Here is a 20,264-nt window from a genome sequence, read left to right on the forward strand (position 1 = left end):
CTAGCAATTGCTTTGGAAACAGACGGCCATAAAAACGAGCTTCACACCAGTTTTTAGACATTGGATTTTAAATGCCCATTAAAGAAAGCATACCATCGTACATAATACAATTCCACCTACAGATATTAGGTGTCAAATGAGACAAATTAAATGTCAACCAAATTTTACTATTACCCATGCATAAATTATGGAGTTAGGTGGTCTTCGAAAATTTCACACTGCTAGGGAAAACATCATTTCTTTCTGTTGGGGGTTACCTTTCTGCCCATATAATAACCATGTTTTTACTGTTTCTAACTAGGAATCCAGTTCTCTCTGTTCAAAGAGTGCCTTGCTTGCCGTTAGCAAACCACGTCTCAGAATAATACATAATCGGAACACGGCTGAAGGACAATCGCAACCACTGTGATAAAATAATCCAATGCACTAAGGGTGGGAGTCCCGGCTGTGGCAGCAAGTAAAAGACCTAGACACCTAATCTCAGATCACTAGTGGATAGAGGACCACTTCCCCACAGCCCTACCACCACCACCACCACCACCACCACCACCACCACCACCACCACCACTACCACCACCACCTTGTTTTATAGAGACAGTGTCTTACTAAGCAACCCCCACTGGCCTGGAATTCGCTATGTAGACCAGGCTGACCTCAATCAAATTCACAGAGATTCTCCCGCCTCTGCCTCTGGAGTGCTTGGGATTAAAGGCGTGGCTGCCAAGCCTGACCACTACTCCCTTTTAAAATTCTTAGCATGGAGACAGAAATCAGGGCTTATTCAAACAGCCAGACAAGTACAAGAGCCCTTCTTGTGGGGCTGGAGTGCTGGGCAAACTGTGTGAGCATAGATGCGGGCGCGCACGAACGATTTTCCCATAACTACATGGCTACAATGGTTGGGAATAGCTGTATTGAAAGTTGTGGTCCCTTCTCTCCTGTGGGTGAGAAGCCAACGTTTGCAGCCATCCCTGGCATGCAATTCCGTTGGGAATTCCGTTGGGGGGGGGGGGTACAACTTCATCCCAGCACCCTGAGTGGCTTCTAACGGTATAGCTCTGCAGTGGGTCATGTGACAACTGGGTGTGTGCCTCGGTGCTGCGCAGAGGGAACAGTTTGCGGGTGTGCCTGAGTGTGTACCGACAGAAGTTACATGCCTGGTTGGGGAAGGCGCGCGCGCGCGCTTGTGTGTGTGTGTGTGTGTGTGTGTGTGTGTGTGTGTGTGTGTGTGTGTATGGGGCGGAGGGGCGTGAGTGCCTTGCAAAGGGGACTGTGAAATAGAGGTTTTGAGAATACTCCTGGGCCAGGCGAGCTGTCCAGGCGCGCTTGTGTGGGTCCCCTGCGGGGCCAGCCGCTGCCCTGAGATCGAGGTCCCCATCCTTGGGGGAGGCGAGGACGTGGGGGGGCGGCGGCCCCTCACATCCAGCACCCACCTGACGGATCCGCGGTGGGTTCGTCGGGGTGCAGGCCCCGCCCTCCGGGCCGGGGGAGGTGGGAGAAGCCATGTCCGCGCTCTCGGGGCTCTTTGCCTCAGTCAAGCCCGGTCGTCCCTCGTGTCCTCGGCTCCTCGGCTCCGGGCCTGCAGCGTTCGGACTCACCCGGAGAGCCGCGTGTTCCTGGGCGGCCGCGGCAGAAGGCCGGCTGAGGCCGCGATGACCCGTGGGGGACAGCCGATCGCGGCCACCTACCTCCGCGCGGGGAGCCGCGGGGCCATGGCGCGCCGGGTGGGTAGCGGGCTGGGCGGGCGACTGTTGCTGGAGGCGGCGGGAGAAAGAGGAGGGCTCCTTCCCTCGCCGCGCGCCGGGAGGGCGATGAGCTCATGGACAGCTCCCAGAAATATGTCTATATGCACCACTGCCTGCCGGAGCTCGCGAGGTGGGTGGGGATAAGAAGCTCGGCGGCGCTCCCGCAGCCCGGGAGACGTCCCCCGGGAGGCCCGGCTGCGGCTCCTCCCTGCCCCGCGCGGGCCCGCTCTGCTCCCATTCACTCTCGCGCCCGCTACACGCCGGATCTCCAGTCGGCGTGGGCGAGCCACCCACCCACCTCTAGCGCACGCATTCTTTGTCCTTCCAACCACTCCCTCCTTATGAGGAAGAATTCATTTATGTGGAGTGACCGGAATGGAGACTGCCGCTGTGACCTTAGCTCCTGTCAAATGTGGACTGAGGGGGGTGAAATGTCACAAGCTGAGAATCTTTCTGGCTTTGGGCGTTTCCTCTTTTCCACCTTTTTCTCTATTTAAAAAAAAAAAGAGCCTTTTAGCTTCCCTTCGGGGTGGTGACTTGGCTGCATCTTGCCTAAGGCACCCTGAGCACTTTCACAGATCCGGAAGGAGCTTGAATGAGAGGGCCAGGTTTAGTGGTCCTCTCCACTATACCAGAGCTTGTGGTCCAAGTCGTGCGTACTGCAGGGGAGCTGACCTAACGTTGTTAATTGAGTAGAGCTGAAACTATCACTAGTAGGGAAAATCCAGGACCTGGTCGTTTCCCTTCAATGGGTCTGCTGTCCCAGTGAGGTGGAATGTTTGTTTGTTTGTTTTTAAAAGCACCAAGGACTGGGATACATCTCAAAAGATTATCTGTTTGTCTGTTGTGAATGTGAATGAAGCCCTAAGTGTTAACCCCAGCAGTAGGGAAACCAGGCAAGTCTGTAATCCCAGTACTTAAAGGTAGAGGCAGAAGAACCAGGTCAAGGTCACCATCGTGGGCAGTACGGCGATTTCGAGGCCAGCTTGTGAAACACGTGACCATTTATAAACAAACAAACAGATAAATAAATAAATAATAGGAAAGAAGGAAGGAATTAAGTTTATCCAGGTGGCCTTCATGAGACTAAGTATCCCCTTTCCTTTTCCTATGAATCACCACTCAAATATATCTTCACCGTTCACAAAACAGCCAAGCTCCACATCCCATGCCTACAGTGGCAGCATTGGTAGACTGAACCAAGAAGATGCTTGAACACAGGAGTAGGGGGCGGTCCGGTTAACATAGGAAGACAGAAATGGCCCTGCACCAGACAGACAAATCCTTCGAAATCTCATTAGTTATTGATTATTCTCGTGTCCCAAATTTGATCATCGGTAGATCATTTTGATTTTACAGTTTGGGCTCTTCTGTATTTTTTTCTATTCCTCTAGTCCAAGCCACCATCACGGCTTACCATGCTAATATCTAAAGTCTAGCCAATCTGCGTGTTCCTACCCTTCTTCCTCATAGCTTGAAACAGGTCTAGAAAAATGAATTACCTCTGGAAAACAAAAAGCCTATCCTCTGCCTGCCATACACATCCGTCCCACACACTTTGCTCCTGGTGACGGGATTTGTTTACTTCTTTATTCATCCTGGCTCTTCCACTTCTGCAACTCTACCGTTGAAGGTAGAGTCTGTGAGAACCTAGTTCTGTTTACCATTTCAAACCCAGCACCTTGGCTATTATGTCCAATAGATGTTGAATATCCAAGTATTTTGGCTAAGGTTATTTAAAAGATTGGAGAGCCATGATTTGAATTCTCATTCACAACTTAAAGTTCACACTCTTTCTACATGTAAGAGTTTTCTCAAATGTGCGTTAGAAACTATACATAGCTGGAACTGGAGGCGTAGCTCATTGATAGAGTGCTTGCCTAGAGTGTGTACCGCCAGGACTTGAATAAAAGAGCTATACTTACTTAATACAGCACATTCCTAATTAAGAGTAAGGTATATTTATATTCAAACATAAAAAAACTTCATGGTGTTGCATCATAAAAACTGGTTTTAGCTGGCCAGTGGTTGGTACAGACCTTTAGTCCCAGAACTCAGGAGACAGAGACAGACAAGTCTCTGTGAGTTCGAGACCAGCCTAGTCAACCCAGGACAGCCAGAGTTACACAGAGACACCATGTCTTGCAAAAACAATAAATAAATAATATATAAATAGATAGATAAAATAAAAACTGGTTTTAATCCCAAAAAGTCATCTTCTAACTCACCCAACAGGACTGATTTTCTGTATGTGTTTTGGAGCAGGAACCCATGTAGCCCAGGCTGGGCTGGGCTGGGCTGACATCTGCTTCACTATGTGGCTAAGGGTAACCTTGTACTTGTGATCCTCCTGCCTCTCCTTCCCAAGTGCTGTGATTATAGACATACACTACTCGCTCCTATTTATGTGGTACTGGAGAGCAAACCTAAAGTTTTCTGATGCTTGGAAAACTTTCTGCCAACCAAGCTCTGCCCCCAGTCACAATCTGACCATTTGCAAGGCAGCAGCGTTACCTGATTTGTACCATGAACTGAAGTCAGTCCTTAACTCTGAGATCCTGATATGCCACAGCTCTATATTTTATTTTTCCTTATTTGCGAAAGAGAAATAGCAATCGTCCTTACTTTGTACAGAGTTGCTATGACTACTAGTAAGTGAATTGTATACATAAACACTGTCAGCATATTGTGTAAATACTCAACAAAGGAGCTATTGCTGTTTATGGAACGGCATCCACCCGAAAATATGAGACCAGGGATGAAGGTGCTTAAAAAAAAATTAGTCACTTATTCCATGAGAAAATTAAAGGAAACAAGGAGCAAATTCTGAGAGCTCAGCTATGGCCCAGATGCTGTGGAGTGTGATGGGATTCACACAAGCCCCAAATCAGCATCTTCCATTCCAAGTCATTTGTGTGTCTTATCCAATTCAACATCAATAAACGACATTTAAAATGTTAATGGACATGACGCTGGGCTGTAGCTCTGATTCATCCTTGCTCACAACTGCGTGTGCCTCCTTTTCCACTACAGAACTCAAGTCCTCATCCAGGTTTGGTGGCATACACATATAATGCCACCACTGCCTCGTTCCCCGCCCCCCCCCCCAGTAGGCAAGAAGTGGAGGAGAACCAGAAGTTCAAGGTCATCCTTAATACTGAGTTTGATGTCAATCTGGCCTATGTGAAACTATTTCTCAAGAAAAATAAATAAAAATTAAAAAAATAAAACCTACACAAGCAGTGTCACGCCCAGTGGTCTTGGCCTCCAGCCCACCCTAGACAGCTGTTATCCTCTTCCATGGTGATACCCTAGAGCTTTTGATAACTACATCTCTTTGACCTCAGCATTAAGCATCCCATTCTCTGATCACTATTTACAAACTTTCCAGCTGACTTCGTAGATAGCAACAAGAATTTTTTTTGAAGATGGTGAGGGATTAAAGGCAGGATGTCTCTGTGTAGCTCTAGCTGTCCTGGAACTCACTCTATCCACCAGGCTGGCTTTGAACTCACAGAGATCTGCCTGACTCTGCCTTCAAGAACTGAGACTAAAGGCAGTGCCACTATGACCTAGCTTCACCAAGAATTTTTTAGTCCTACTGAAATCTTCACTAAGTTCTGCTTCCTTCAAGTTATCCCTATTTCCTTATATGTTCGCCTTGTCTTCCTAATTTATTGTGATTCCATGTACTAATATTATTCTGTTATAGCTATAACCGTGTATAAACTTCAACTTGCTCTGTCAGTTTATGCCATAATCAAGGGGCTGGACCGATAGCTCAATGGTTATTAGCACATATTGATCTTGCAGAGGATCTGAGTTCAATTCCCAGCACCTACATCAGTTGGCTCACATCTTAATTAAATTGAACTGTCTACTCTAAGCATAAAACCATGCCCTGTGTGCCTGGAGAAAAACGAAGAAATCTCTGTTATCAATGGCCATTCATTTCAAGCACACCCTTGGTAGAGTGTGGCAAGCCTACCATGCTTACTGATCAACTTACTCTCCTGTGCAATCGTTAGCAAGTTCCCACTTCTTGAATTTCAGCTTTTTCATTCTCAACCATTGACCTTCCTATTTCACTGAGCAGACAAGCAACCAAAACACAATCCCATCATCATTTCTCTCAGTCTGCCAATATTTTGAATGTCATCTTCTATCTGCTTACTATGATGAATTAGGCATGTTGTCTTGTAATGTTAAACCCTCCACTTGGACGTTGAGAGTATGTAATCTCATCCTTTCAAACATACTTGCTGACATCGTTCTGGCAGGCCCCCTTCCTCTCTCTTCCTCTCCCTTTCCATCCCTCTTTGTCTCACCCCGTACTTTCTCTCTTTACTCAGTCATTTCCCACACCCTGGGTTAACAGGAAACCTCTGAAAAGCTGTCTGCACAGTGCTTGGCACCTCTAATTCCTCCCCGCAGAGATCTCTTGAAACCATCCTATTAGGGTTTTCCCTTAACATTTTGCAGAAGCTAACCTTGTCAGGGTTGCCTGTCGCCTACTTGTCCTATGCTTGGGTGGATTTGGTGAGCTATTTCCAGTCCCTTGACTCCCAGGACTCCTTTCTGCCTTGGTGTTTCCTGTAATGGAATAAAGGGGGACAATGAAAGAGCCCCATAGTTCAGTATTCTTCCTCTCTACTTCCCAGCTGCCATCCCATGCCAGCGGCTCTACTCTGCCACGCCTCTTGCCCCTCCAGATGGGAGAAGGTAGAATCCTCTATATCGTGAGCCAGGTATTTGCCCGCCCAGATATTTGTCTCGGTGCTGAGAGCTTTAATCCCAGCTTCCAGTTACTCTCAATATACTGTGATTTCTTGATGCTGGCTCTCAAAGCTCTTCCTATCCTAGAACATCCTGCATAATTTATTAAGAATATCTTCCACTAAATAAATAAATAAACTCCCACTTAAAAAGCTTCAACGTCTTTGCCTTGCATCCCTTTGCTTTGAAATAAAAGCCCTTCTCAATACTTACATGCTTTCGGTGTTAAGGGAAGTAGGGAGTGTATTACTGAGATGAACAGCTCTAAAGGAAGGATAGAAAAAAAGACTATTCTACAATAAAAAATGTAAATCATCTTCATATTAACATTTACCCAAGGGCCAGAGATATAGCACAGCTGGCAGAGTGCATGTCTTCTTATGCCTTGGTTTGTCCTCTTTGACCACACAACCACTTGTTCTGTCTTATTTTTCTATTTTATTTACTTATTAATTAATTTATCTGTTTTTGAATTTTTTATTTTATTTTATTTGCGTGGTGTGTGTTTGTGTGTGTGTGTGTGTGTACATGTGCGTTCTTATATTTTTGGTTGTGAGCCTAGCTTTTAACGGCTGAGCCATCTCTCTAGCCCACATGTGCATTCATGTATGTGTGTGAGAGTGTGTACATACTATGTTCATGCCACAGAGCCTCTATGGAGATCAGAGGACAGTTGGCTCAAGTTGTTCTCTCCTTCCACCGTGTGGCTCCCTGGGATCAGACTATGTCATTAGGCCTAGTGACAGGCGTATTTACTCACGAAGCCATCTTGCCTACCAGTTTGTTTGTTTGTGAGATCGTGTCTCATGTAGTCTAGGTTGGCCTCAACCTCACTTTGCAACTGAAACTGCTATCCTCCATCTGTCCAGCGTTTGAATGACAAGCATTCACGGTCATGCGTAGTCTATGTGGTGCTGATAATCATACTCAAGGAAGGCCTTGATGCTACGCAAGAACTCTGCCAACTAAGCCATATCCATCTGTCGACACAATTTCTCCAACCTGACTATGAGCAATTATTTTGTGACTTCCCAATGTGCATGGCAGTTCTTGATATTTAACAACTGTTAAATAAAACTTACGATTTGAGAAAACACAAGTTGGGGTAATAGTGACCCCCAGCCAGGTGCCAGCGACCGGATTCCACCATAGCGTATAGATTAAATGGCACATGGATCTGCATGTTTGTATAAATAATTTGGAAAGACCATTGTCTGAGCTTTGAAGCAAAGAAACATATCATACATTTCAGATAATTTTCAAATTCAGCCAAGGGGAGGGATAGGTGGTGTGGTGGTTTGAATGAGAATACCCTCCATAGTACATTTGGATGCTCCTTCCTCAGTTAGTATACCTGTTTGGGAAGGATTTGGAGGTATGACCTTGTTGAAGGAGGTGTTTTACTGAGGGTGGGCTTTTAGGTTTCAATAGCTTACACCAGGAGGCATCTCCCACCACCCCTTACTGGGTACCCCATCCCTCACCCCCGACCCCACACATCAGGATGTAAAGCTCTCAGTGACTTCTCCAGCACTGTCGGGGCCTGGGATTATAACCATGGTCTAACCCTCTAAAACTGTAAACAGGCCCCCAATTAAAGATCTTTTGCTTGTTTGTTTTTTGGAGATTTTTTTTTGTTGCTGCTGTTTGTTTTGGTTTTGGAGACAGAGTTTCTCTGTGTGACAGCCCTAGCTCTACTGGAACTCACTTTGTAGACCAGACTGGGCTTGAACTCATGAAGATCTGCTGGCCTCTGTGTCTCAAACTCTGGGATTAAACACCATACCCTGCCCTTCTTTTGTTTTTAAATAAGAGTTGTCTTGGTCCTGTGTCTCTTCTCAACAATAGAACAGTAAGACAGAAGTCTCAGTGAGTAAGAACACTCATTACTCTTGCAGAGGACCCAAATTTTGTTCCCAGCACCCACATAGCTACTTAGAACTACTTGTAACTCCAGTTCCAGGGAATCTGACACCTTCTTCTATGTTCTGTGGGCTCTTGTATGTATATGGCTAACATGAACTTCTGTAATCCCAAACACATACATATAACATCCATATTTAGCCAGAAAACAGGCTAAAGACCTTCTTAGCCTAAGACATTGAGAAATGGAGTGCCATTTTGGGTGGGGTTTGTAGTTGTTTAAAAGCTGTAGCCCTTGTTCCATCCTATAGCCCAACTAAGATTTAAAACATTGCTATACACTACAGCTTCAGACAAAAGTGAGAGGGGTAATCAATCTCCATGGAGAAGTGGGCTCGCTCCCAAATAAGCATCTGAGACCAAATGCACCAGGTCCAAAGCCATATGAAAACTCATCAATCCAAAGACTTTGCAGTCATATCTATCAAATCAATAGCTTGAAATGCAGTATTCTGGCTTACCTGGATCTTGAACCAACTTCTGTTCATAATGAACGGAGACTGAACATTAGGAGACTGAAATTAAGAGTCATCACATTAAGGCTTTCTTTCTAGTATTTCTATCTTTTCTTTCCATAAACCTTTTGTGTAGCTATAACAGTCTTATAACTCAATCTTAAATGAAATACCAGTCTTATTTCTCTAAACAAAGGAATTATTGGATTTCCCTAGACTTCTGGAATTACTTTGTCCTCTGGTCATTTTTAGCACTTATTGTCTGTAATAGTGATCACATATAAATTATATGTTTTATTAACACAAAACATAATATTCATGCTATATCATATGGTTACTTACCTTTTCTCTTCATATCCTATTTCACAGTAGCTATGTTATTGACTTTTTAAAGTCAGGGATTGTATCGTGTACTTATTAACCCAGTATGTGTTCTATAAATAGTAGAAATGAAATAGATAACTTGATCATTTGAGGAATTCATCGGAAATGGAAAAAATCATTAGAAGTGGGAATTTTGTTCAGAAGAACCTTTAAAAGAAAATGTATGGCATAGAGGTACATTTCTAGATTCCATAATTTGGTGAGTTGGGCCAAAAGGATCACAAGTTTGAGGTTAGCCTGGGATACTTAGCAAGACCCAAACTCAAAAACAAATAACAATCACCATTTATTTAAGTGATGACATAGTTCACCATACTATGAACAGTGATTCCAAATATTATTATTTACCACCCTCTCCTCTGGACAATGGCTCAGCACTTACAGAAGATCTGAATTCTGTTCCCAACACGGGTGCTGGACAACTCACAACTACCTTTAACTCTGGCTCCAGGAGAGGCAACATCCTCTCTGCCTCTGATGGAAGGAAGCAGGTGCCCATAAACACATGGCATGTGCATTGCACACACAAAATAAATAAATAAAAATAAATTTAAAAAGGAACTGTATTTATCACGCTCCATATTTGCAAGTATATCTCATTGTTTCTTGAAAGTGTTTAGATTCTAGAAGAAAAACGGAAAAGGGGTTGGGGGACGACTGAGATTGGTCTGGGAGAAGGATCAGTAACCCCCTTTAAGAATTCTAGCTCCATTGCTATACTCTAAGTCACCCCATATTATATAAAACAGTGGTTTTTCAGGCTGTGCTTTGCCCCTGGAGACCCCATTTTACAAACAGCTTTGGACTCCATTCTCAGGAGAATGACTGTAGTCTTTGGGGGTGCACAGAAACTCTACCACTGTCTGGAACCACTCATCTAGCATCGACTAATTGGTGGATTATTCCTGGGGATTCAATGGGGCTCCCCTATAGGTTTATAATGATGTGACCGTACGACTATATAAGTTCCATTAAAATCATAATTTACTAGACGTGCTCTACTAAGGAAAGGTTGTAACTCCCCTTCTAGACTTCCTAATACTGTGCTGCCATGGCCCCACACCACCAATTTATTGTCTGATACCTGGTGTGTGCTTCAAGGACAAGGACTCCCCACCTGTTCCTTGAGCTTGGGGCTCAGCTTGGTAGACCCGGGTTGACTGCCTGCTTGAGGATCTGCTCACCCACCTATCTGCCCATTTGAACCTGATCTGCCATTCCCTTGTTCCTGGTGTGTTTCCTGCCCTCACATCCCAGTCCAGGCTGTAACCACACAGCTGAACTCAATAGCTTTGCTCCCAAACCTGACTGCGGTGGTTTCCCAAGCTATTCCACTCAGGCACTGGTCTGGATCATTATCAAGTCAATCTAGCCCTTCTTAGCCCACTTCTCACCCCTTTAGAACTCTGCTGCAGCCTCTTTAAGTTGTAGTCATCCCATAATGCATGCATACATACATACGTACGTACATACATACATACATACATACATACGTGTGTGTGTGTGCTGTGTGCTGTGTGTTTTGTTACATGACAGGTTGTTGTGAAATATTTGTAAACTACGTGAAGATGGGTCACTGTGATTGGTGCGATAAAATGTTAGATGATCAATGGTTAGACAGGAGAGGACAGGTAGGATTTCTAGGGAAAGGAAGAGAAGAAGGAATCTAGGCCCAGAGGAGAAGGCAGGGAGACACTGAAGAGGTCGGACATACAGTACAGAGCAAAGGCAACCAAGCCATGTGGTAGAACACAAATTAATACAAGCAGGTTAGTTTAAGTTATAAGAGCTAGTGGGACAAGCCTAAGCTAAAGCTAAGCTTTCATATAAGAAGTCTCTGTGTTGTTATACGCAGGCTAGCGGTCCCAGCAAAAACTACAGCTACAGGAGTTAGTGTTAGTAATTAAGATTAGAGCAAAAGAACCTGGCTGGGCAGTGGTGACACATATCGTTAATCCCAGCATTCGGGAGGCAGAGACAGGTGGATCTCTGTGACCAGATCCAGCCTGGTCTGCAAAGCAAGTTCCAGGTCAGCTAGATTTACACAGGGAAACCCTGTCTCAAAAAAAAAAAAAAAAAATCGAAAATAAATAAGCAAACAAACAAATAAATAAACTGAAATTTTAAATTAAGATCATTGTAGGGTACCATCACACACACACACACAGAGAGAGAGAGAGAGAGAGAGAGAGAGAGAGAGAGAGCCCTTGTGAACATTCCCCAGCTACTCCTATTACAGCATATTTTTAAAGATACAAATATAATATAATCATAATAGAGACACGTTACAATCCACTAATCTTCTTCCAAATTCCCTTTGTTACTTTGTGGCTGAACGACTTTGTCACCCACGTGTGTGTGTGTGTGTGTGTGTGTGTGTGTGTGTGAAGTCCTATATAGAGAAGTGTAGCGACAGATGCCTGTAATCCCAGCTACTTGGGAGCATAAGGCAAGATGCCCTCAAATGTAGACAGATTCACGTCTTCACAACCACAGACGGGATTTTGAACGGCTCCTTTCTCACCCGTTTTATAAACACCTCTTCCAAACACTAATTTGTCCTCCATTTCTAAAATGCTATTCCAAAAGCGTCCTGTGAGTGGACGGACTATCAGCATCTATAATCTTTCGAGGTTAGCTTCTTTTGCTCATTAAAATTCTCTGAAGATTTATCCATGTTGTTGTATGCATTAACACTTCATTCCTTTTTATTCTAGACTAGTGGAAGTTGTGGTCTTAATCCCAGACAGCAGAACGTGTCCCTCGGCAATCCATTTTAAGACTCTAAACACATGTGACTCCCAGTGAAGGAGCGCCATGAAGCTAGTACAGGCTTAATGTCGCATCCAGGAGCACGGTATGAACTTTCTGAATATGGCCTGCGTGAGGCCGAAGATGATCTTGTTAATGGGAAACATATAAACTTAGAAAAGACTACTGGATTTATTCAGTCACTTGGCCAGCATGAACTACTTTGACCTTGAGGGACGAGGGTGGTAATCTTAGCTCCACTGAAGCCTCCAGAAGCAGCTTCTGACCTTCTTCTCCACTGGGATAATTTCCAGGCTTCACGGGGCACTGTGCCTGGTGCAGGAGCAGCCAGTGTGAAAACAAGCTGAGTGAATCGACAGGATGAAGTAGGCCTTTATGAGCCTGAGCTAGGGTTCAGAGAACTTCCTATCGAAGACCAGACGACCAGGGAGTGTAGTAAGAAAGTATCACTCAGCCGGGCAGTGGTGGTGCACACCTTTAACTTAAGCACTCAGGACGCAGAGGCCGGTGGATCTCTGTGAGTTCGAGGCCAGTCTAGTTGACAAGAGCTAGTTCCAGGATGGGCTTGACAGCTACAGAGACAACCTGTCTCGAAAAACAAAATAAACAAATGAAATAACATATCACTCCTGCGAAGCCTCCAGGAAGCTGTGAAGGAAAGGAATGCTGAGGAACACCACCAATTCAGGCCACCTTGGGCCTCACCACTACTCAAAGGGCTCTATGAGGTCCTCCAGAAAACGTGTAGTACTCTGCGGGAGTCCTGCTTCTAAAAGAGAAACCGGAATGCAAAATGTACAAATATGCATATCAGAATTCTGCCAAGTGACGGAGGTTCTTTCCTTCGAGACATTAACTCTTGGTAAGGTCATGAAGGGAAGACAGAAAAGGAAATAGAGATGTATATCGTGTATAGGTGGGAAAACACCCACCCAACCCCGTTTGAGTTTTATTAATTAAAGTATGGACTAAGGATCTGGAAATAGAAGCAGAGTATTCAGAGGCAACTAGGAAACATTTGAATAGCAAATTTCATTGGTTTGCAGATGGTACGTAAATGTGACTTTGCAAAAATAGACCAGAAAGAACAGGGGGAAATGAGAGAAATTTATTTCAGCGACCGAGAAAAAAAAAATCTAGATGTCAGAAGTAGAACAACGCTTTTCTTACTTTTGCTAAGAAATGCCTTATATGCTCATGTTAGAGATAGTTACCGCTATGTTTCTTCTTCTGTTTAAGACATAAACAAACTTTCAGCTTGTGTCATTGAGCTCTTCCCCTCTCTCTTATTTGAAAATGAGAATATGAAGAAGGCAGAGAGAGCAAAATGAGGAAAAAGAATTGTGTACAGGGCCTGACAAGCTGGTGGTGTAATCCCAGCACTCTAGAGGCAGAGGCAGGCAGATCTCTCTGAGTTCAAGGCCGGCCAGGGCAACACGACTTACACAAGGAGATCCTGTCTCAATAGATAAATAATTAAATAAATGGAAATTTAAAGATAGAATAGTGTACAGGTCAGCTATCAGACCAAGCATCTCTAAGCTGAGCTGCTTCTCTGTTCTGGCTGAGAACCAGGGGCTCAGGACGTCCATAGTTTCCTTCTGTCTTCTCAGTCTTCTTCACTTCAGCCCCCCAGTTCTTTCACGTCCCTTTCCTCCTTGTCAACCTCTGTCTTATTTGGGGGTTTTCACCCTTTTTTCTCCTTGTTTGCACAGTAGGGTCTCCCTGATGGGCACCTATGACGCTGATCTTGTGGTCGGTCCTGTTCTAAAGTAAGCCTGAACAGGGGCACCACTGTTTCCATTCTTTTTTTTTTTCCTTTTTTTTTTTTAAGATTTATTTATTTATTATGTACATAGCATTCTGCCTACATATGTCCAATAGGCTAGTAGAGGGCACCAGATCTCATTACAGATGGTTGTGAGCTACCATGTGGTTGCTGGAAATTGAACTCAGGACCTCTTGGAAGAGCAGTCAGTGCTCTTAACCTCTGAGCCACCTCTCCAGCCCCCTGTTTCCATTCTTCTAAGGTTCTTTTTGTTTATTTGCTTGCTTTGTTTTATTTTGTTTTGTTTTTTCATGACAGGATTTCTCTGCATCTATCTGGCTTTCCTGGAACTCACTCTGTGGACCAGGCTGGCCTCAAAAGCAGAGATCCTCCTGCCTCTGCCTCCTGGGTACTGTGATTAAAGACATTTGCCTCTTCCAAAGTCCTGGATAGAGATAAATTTTGTTTTCCGCAAGTCATGAGCCCCTGGGCTTGACCCAGAACATTCAAAATAAATAATGGTACTTCATAGTAGTTGGGATAAAATCCAAACTCTTCATTTAGTTTACCAGGCAAGGGTCTTCACAATCTGGTCCCAGTCTTTGTGGGAAGTCATGCAACTTCAACAACCACTGTATATATGATGGGGCAGTTTAAAATTATTTTTGATGCTCAGTTAACTAAGACTCTATAGGCTTTTACTTGCCCTTTCTTCCTTTGCCTTTTGATTCTACCCACCTAGTCAGCTGTCTTCCTTTCCTTAAAATTGTTTGTTTCCTTTTTTTACAGTGAGGGTTAAACTCAGGGCCTCGTGATGCTGAGGATGCGCTCTGTCACTGAGCTCCACCTCCGGACTCTTTCACTGACTGGGCCACTCTTACAAAGGGTCTTGAGTTGCCTCCAAGAACACAGCAAGCCTGCACTCATGGTGTACCACAGAAATGCTATGTCGTAGTCCCAAGCCTCTGACCAGTTAACTCTCCTGCAAAGCTTTCACCCAGCTTTGTAGTTTAGATCGTGAGTCTATACTAATGAATTTAATCAAGGGAGATAGATATTAACATCAAGCACATTTTACAGTGAGAAAGCTGTAGTGAAAGTTGAAGTCTGCACCATCCAATATCTTAGACAACAGCACATGTGGCAACTGAATGCCTGAAATGTGTCCAAATGAAGATCTCAGTGTAAAACACGCCATAAGACAGCAGAAAGAGAAAAAATTGCCTCGTTAAAATTGACTTATATTAATTACACACTGAAATGTTTTTTGATAAATTGCTTAAGTGAAATGCAATCCCCTATTTCCTTTCTTTGCCTTTTCCAGGGATGGGGAATCACAGCCAGGCCTTGGCACGTGCTGGACCACTGAGCTACACTTCCAACCCTCATCTGTTCTAGTGTTCTTTAGCCTGACTACTGGAAAATTTACAATTCTTTATGTGTGGGGAGTCAAGGGAGTCCTCAGTGAATGTGCATTGTTGACATGGGCCCAGCCACATCAAGGACTTCATCATCATCACAGGAATGCCCCCCCTCCACCGCAAGTGAGGCTCAAAGGGATGGCAAATCCTTCCTCAAGTGTCCAAGTGTGAATATTAGCAGTGTGTGTGTGTTAGTTAGGGTCTCTACTGCTGCAATGAAACACCATGACCAAAAAGCAATTGGGGAGGAAAGGGTTTAATTGGCTTACGCTTCCATATCACTGTTCATCATCAAAGGAAATCAGGGCAGTAAGTAACTCAAGCAGGGCAGAAACCTGAAGGCAGGAGCTGATGCAGAGGTATGTATGACAGTGTGTGTGTGTGTGTGTGTGTGTGTGTGTGTGTGTGTGTGTGTGCACTGCACTGGCTTGCTTCACATGGTTTACCCAGCCTGATTTCTTATAAAACCCAGGACCACTAGCCCAAGTATGGCACTATGGGCTCATGATGGGCTGGGTCCTCCCCCATTGATCTCCAATTAAGAAAATGCCTCACAGCTGTATCAATGGAGGCGGTTTTTTTTTTTTCTCAATGAGGCTCCGTTTTTATGACTCTAGCTTGTTTCTAGTAGGCCAGTCAGTACAGTGAGCAAAAGCCAGCAACTGCAGTTGCCTCCTCCAAGATGTTTCAGCCTGAGATGGCTACCTATGGCGACCTCTAGTCCAGCCTGGCCAGCTCTGTGTCTGTGCTGTGCTTGATAAATTCGCTGAGGTTCTTGATTGTTTCATAGCTGCGGCTCCATCTGAGCATGCAGAGCCCACCTGACCCCGGCTTGCTTTCTTCTTTCCCTTGCTGGCCTTAGTCAGGTTTCCGGGTCCCACGTTGGCCTGGCCAAAGAACTTACATCCCACATCATGCGTCTATGGGATGGAGGAGCTTGATTGTACAAATTGCTTCAGGTCACCTTGCTCGTGTCAGAGGCAGAATTAGAGCCAAGAGGTCACGGGATATCTATATTATGAATTAATGCTAACTGGTAATTAAGAGATTTTAATAATGCCATCAACCAAAATGCTATCAATTAACATATTCTTAATTTGCCTTGCAATGTACATTCCAGGGCAGACGTGTGGTTATTTCTGGAACACAGCCAATCTTACCACATTATATTACTTGAAAACTATGACTTTTCAAAGTTGAGGTTAAAAAAGAAATGAACTTAGTGTGTCCTTATTATAAATATCTGAGATGTTTCAGAGAGAAGAATAAGAATACACTATTGTGCCATCAAGATGGCTCAGTGGGTAAATGTGTTTGCCATCAAGGCTGATGACCTGGGTTCCATCCCCAGGACCTATACAGTAGAAGGGAAGAACCAGTTTCCAATAAGCTAACCTTGATCAACATATGGGTACCTCCCTTCCACAATAAATAAACATTAAATACCTTTTAATTAATTCATTTACATTTTAAATTAAAACATAATTAGTCAGCTCTCCCCTTGCCTTTCCTCCCTTCAGCCCCTTTTTTACCCCCCCTCAAATTGGTAGTTTCTTTTTCTTTTCTCTCTCTCTTTTTAAATTTATTTTTATTTTATAAACATTAGTGTTTTGCCTGCATGTATTTCTGTGTGAAGGTGTCAAGTCCCTGGAACTGGAGTTTCAGACAGTTGTGAGCTGCCATGTGGGTGCTGGGAATTGAACCCGGGTCCCTTGGAAGAGCAACCAGTACTCTTAACTGCTGAGCCATCTCTCCAGACTCTTCTTTTCTCTTTTTTGGACTTAAGATTTTTTTATTGAAGAAAAGTTTTTTATACAATATATTTTGATCATTTTTTCCCTCCCCAACTCTTCCCACATCCTCTCTACCTTTCTATTAATTTAACTCCATATCCTTTCTTTCTCTCTTTTTAATTGCCTATAATTCTTTGTCTAGGGGTAGGACCTCATGATAATTTTCATCTTCTCTGTTAGCATGTCTAATGATTTTGTCTCGTTCAAGTCTTGTTTATGCAGTCCTTTTTAAGAGAGGCTGTACCACAGCAGATTTCCTGGTATTCTGGCCTTACAAATTTTTTGCCTGCTCTTCCTCAATGTTCCCTAAACTATAGGTGCAGAAGCCTTGCTGCAGAGATAACCATTGGAGCTGTGTAGGCAGAAGTTCTTGTACCACTTGGTCCCACAGCCATATAGTCCCAAAGAAATACACAGAGGCCTACATTAATCATAAACTGGTTAGCCTATTAGCTCAGGTTTATTATTAACTAGCTCTTACAACTTAAATCAACCCATAATCCTTTTCTATATTTAGCCATGTGGCTTGGTACCTTTTCTTAGTGCAGTATTTTTATCTTGCTTCCTCTGTGTCTGGTGGTGACTGCAGATTGAGTCTTTTCTCTTCCAATAATTCTCCTAGTAGGTTGCCCTGCCTATACTTCCTGCTTAGCTACTGGCCAATCAGCATTTTATTAAAGCAGTATGAGTGGCAAATCTTTACAGGGTATAAGAGCATCATCCCACAATAGGACTGGGCTCTGTTGATCTCTGCATTGTGTTCAGTTATTTTTTTATTGATTGTTAATGGTTTCCATTTGCTGTAGAGAGATGCTTCTTCGATGAGGGTTACAGCTACACTTCTCTGTAGGGATAAGAATAGGATTTAGAATGTAGTTAAGGAATTATGCTGGCCTAGCGAAGTGGTGATAATAGAGTCTCTTCTACGATCCACTACTCACTAGCCCAAGTGGTTGGTGAGGAATTAGACCTGCTTGTCCTGTTGACTGGGCCTTGTAAACATCTTTTTGAAAAATACATCATAACTTTTTGACAGCACTTGTTTCTTCATTAAAACAAGAATAGTTTTAGGACCAGGAATAGAGCTAGTCTGTCTAGCATGCACAAGGCCCTGGGCCCTGGGTATGAAAGCAGGTATGAGTGATGCATGCCTTGTAACCATAGCACTTTGGAGTGAGAGGCAGGGGGATCTAGACTCCAAGGCCAGACTCAGCTAGGAAGCAAGTTCAAAGCAAGCCTGGGCCGTCCAATACCTTGCCTCAAAATAATAACGAAAATTAATTTTGAGGAATTATTTTGTATACATCAGTAAGGAGGGAGGGGATAGGAAAAGTCTCGTTCTGACGGAACTGACATTCCCATCCCAGGTTTGGGAGAGGAGACAGATATTAAACAAATCAATCTATATTAAATTTAAAAATTACATTGGCAGGCGAACTCAGCATAAGAGGACAGAGACTGACAAGACGATGGTGGAGGCAGAGGGTGCTGTTTCTAAGAGTAGGACCTGAGAAGCCATCTCCGATATGCTGGCATTTGCTCTGGGATGCGAATGAGGCAGTGGAGCCCCATGTGAACTTATTTTGGGGATGAGCATTCCAGGCGAAGGCAAGCAGGTGCCACGGACCGAAGACGAGAGCAGAAGGTGATTGTGGTCAGAGTGGCAGGAACAAGGGTAGGAAATGAAGTCAGAAAGAAGAGGGGCAAGGGTGTTCACGGAGGGCTCGATAACACTGGAGGAAATTTGCATTTCATTTTGATGGAAAGCAACAGTCAATTTTAGAGGCAAGGAGTGGTTAAGTTCTGAGTCACACTGCAGGTTTTATAAGAAGAGGGTGTAAGCCACTGTGGACATGGTCCAGTTGAATATATTCATGTTGATTCTGATAGTGTCAGTGCCGAAAATGACAAACGTCCACTAAGGCTGAAAAAAATCAGAGGGTAGATTAGAAATGTGGCAAAGAGCCAGGTGGTGGTGCTTGCCTTTAATGCCAGCATTCCCGAGCAGAGGCAGGTGGACCTCTTTGAGTCTAAGGCCAGCCTGGTCTATAGAGTGAGTTTCAGGACAACCAGGGCTAAACAGAGAAATCTCGTTTCAAAACAAACAAACAAACAAAAAGGAAGCATGACAAGGAAAAACAGCAATTGTTGTAGCCCGAGTGTTGGGGTTTCATCTGTGTAGCCTTGGCTGTCCTGGCACTAGCTCTAGTAGACTAAGCTGGCCTCGAACTCAGAGATCCACCTGCCTCTGCCTCCCAAGTGCTGAGATTAAAGGCGTGCACCATAACTATGCAGCAAAACTTGTTCTTTTTTTTTTTTTTTTTTTCTGTAGCTTTGGAACCTGTCCTGGAGATAGCTCTTGTAGACCAGACAAAACTTGTTCTCATGTGTAGTAATTTCTCTTGCTTCAAGAACTGTTTCTGTTTCATTTTGTTTGAGACAGTGTCTCACTTTTCGACTCCTGATAGTCCTGTCTAACCCTCTCCGCTGATGAGATCACTGATCTATACCACCCAGACTGCCTATTAAATGCAAGTTCCTTTTAAACTTTATTTATTTTGTGGGGTCAGTGGGCAACTGTGGAGTGTTGGTTCTCTCCTAAAACCTTAATCTGGGTTCTGGGGATTGACTCCGGTCAGCAGGCTTTTTGGCAATCACCTCAACCTTGCTGGTCCTAACCCTTAGCATCTGCACAAGGCTCGAGTCAGGCTTGGTAATGTGTCTCAGCTGCATGGAAGTCTGAAAAAAGCAGAGAGTTCAAGGCTGACCTAGATAACATAACATAAAACTAAAAATAAATAAATGAACTTGACTATCACCTGCTCTTGTCATTTTTTTTTTTTAAATCATCAATGATGGGGGAAAAAATCTACCTTTCCATCTTGAAAAAAAAAATCAGTAACACTGCATCTTTTAACTAAAGTTTCTTAATCCTATGGTTTTCTTGGAAGGACTTAAAAAGACTTACCTATTCTGGGACGTGACACACAGAGAGAGGGTTTAACGTTGCAAAGTAAGGTGGAACAAATGAGTCAAGGTTGAAGAGAAAGGGCAGCGTGAAAAGGACTGGTCCCTCCTTTTGCTGGGGCCTCAGCAGCTGTGGCTTCTCATTTTGCACTTGGCCTCCAGCCCAGCACCAGTTGCCCCCTCCATTTACCTCCCTCCTGCATCCTGCCCAAGACACACACGCTCAGGCCTAGGCTCCTACCCTTTCATCCTCTCCCTAG

The 20,264-nt window shown here is 44.0% G+C and overlaps 1 protein-coding gene across 1 annotated transcript in view; it reads right to left on the bottom strand.

Annotated features, from left to right (window-relative positions):
• The window catches only part of Ank2 (ankyrin 2), a 513,191-nt gene extending 511,365 nt beyond the window's left edge, over positions 1-1,826 (bottom strand). The window contains exon 1 of the mRNA XM_050139715.1: positions 1,434-1,826. Coding sequence (XP_049995672.1) covers positions 1,434-1,505 — 72 coding nt within the window. The 5' untranslated portion in view covers positions 1,506-1,826. The remainder of the gene's footprint in view (positions 1-1,433) is intronic.
• Between the last annotated feature and the right edge of the window lie 18,438 nt (positions 1,827-20,264).

The sequence above is a fragment of the Alexandromys fortis genome, unplaced genomic scaffold (assembly GCF_014885135.2).
Source record: "Alexandromys fortis isolate MF-2015 unplaced genomic scaffold, M_Fortis_MF-2015_v1.1 scaffold_19, whole genome shotgun sequence".
Lineage (NCBI taxonomy): Eukaryota > Metazoa > Chordata > Mammalia > Rodentia > Cricetidae > Alexandromys > Alexandromys fortis.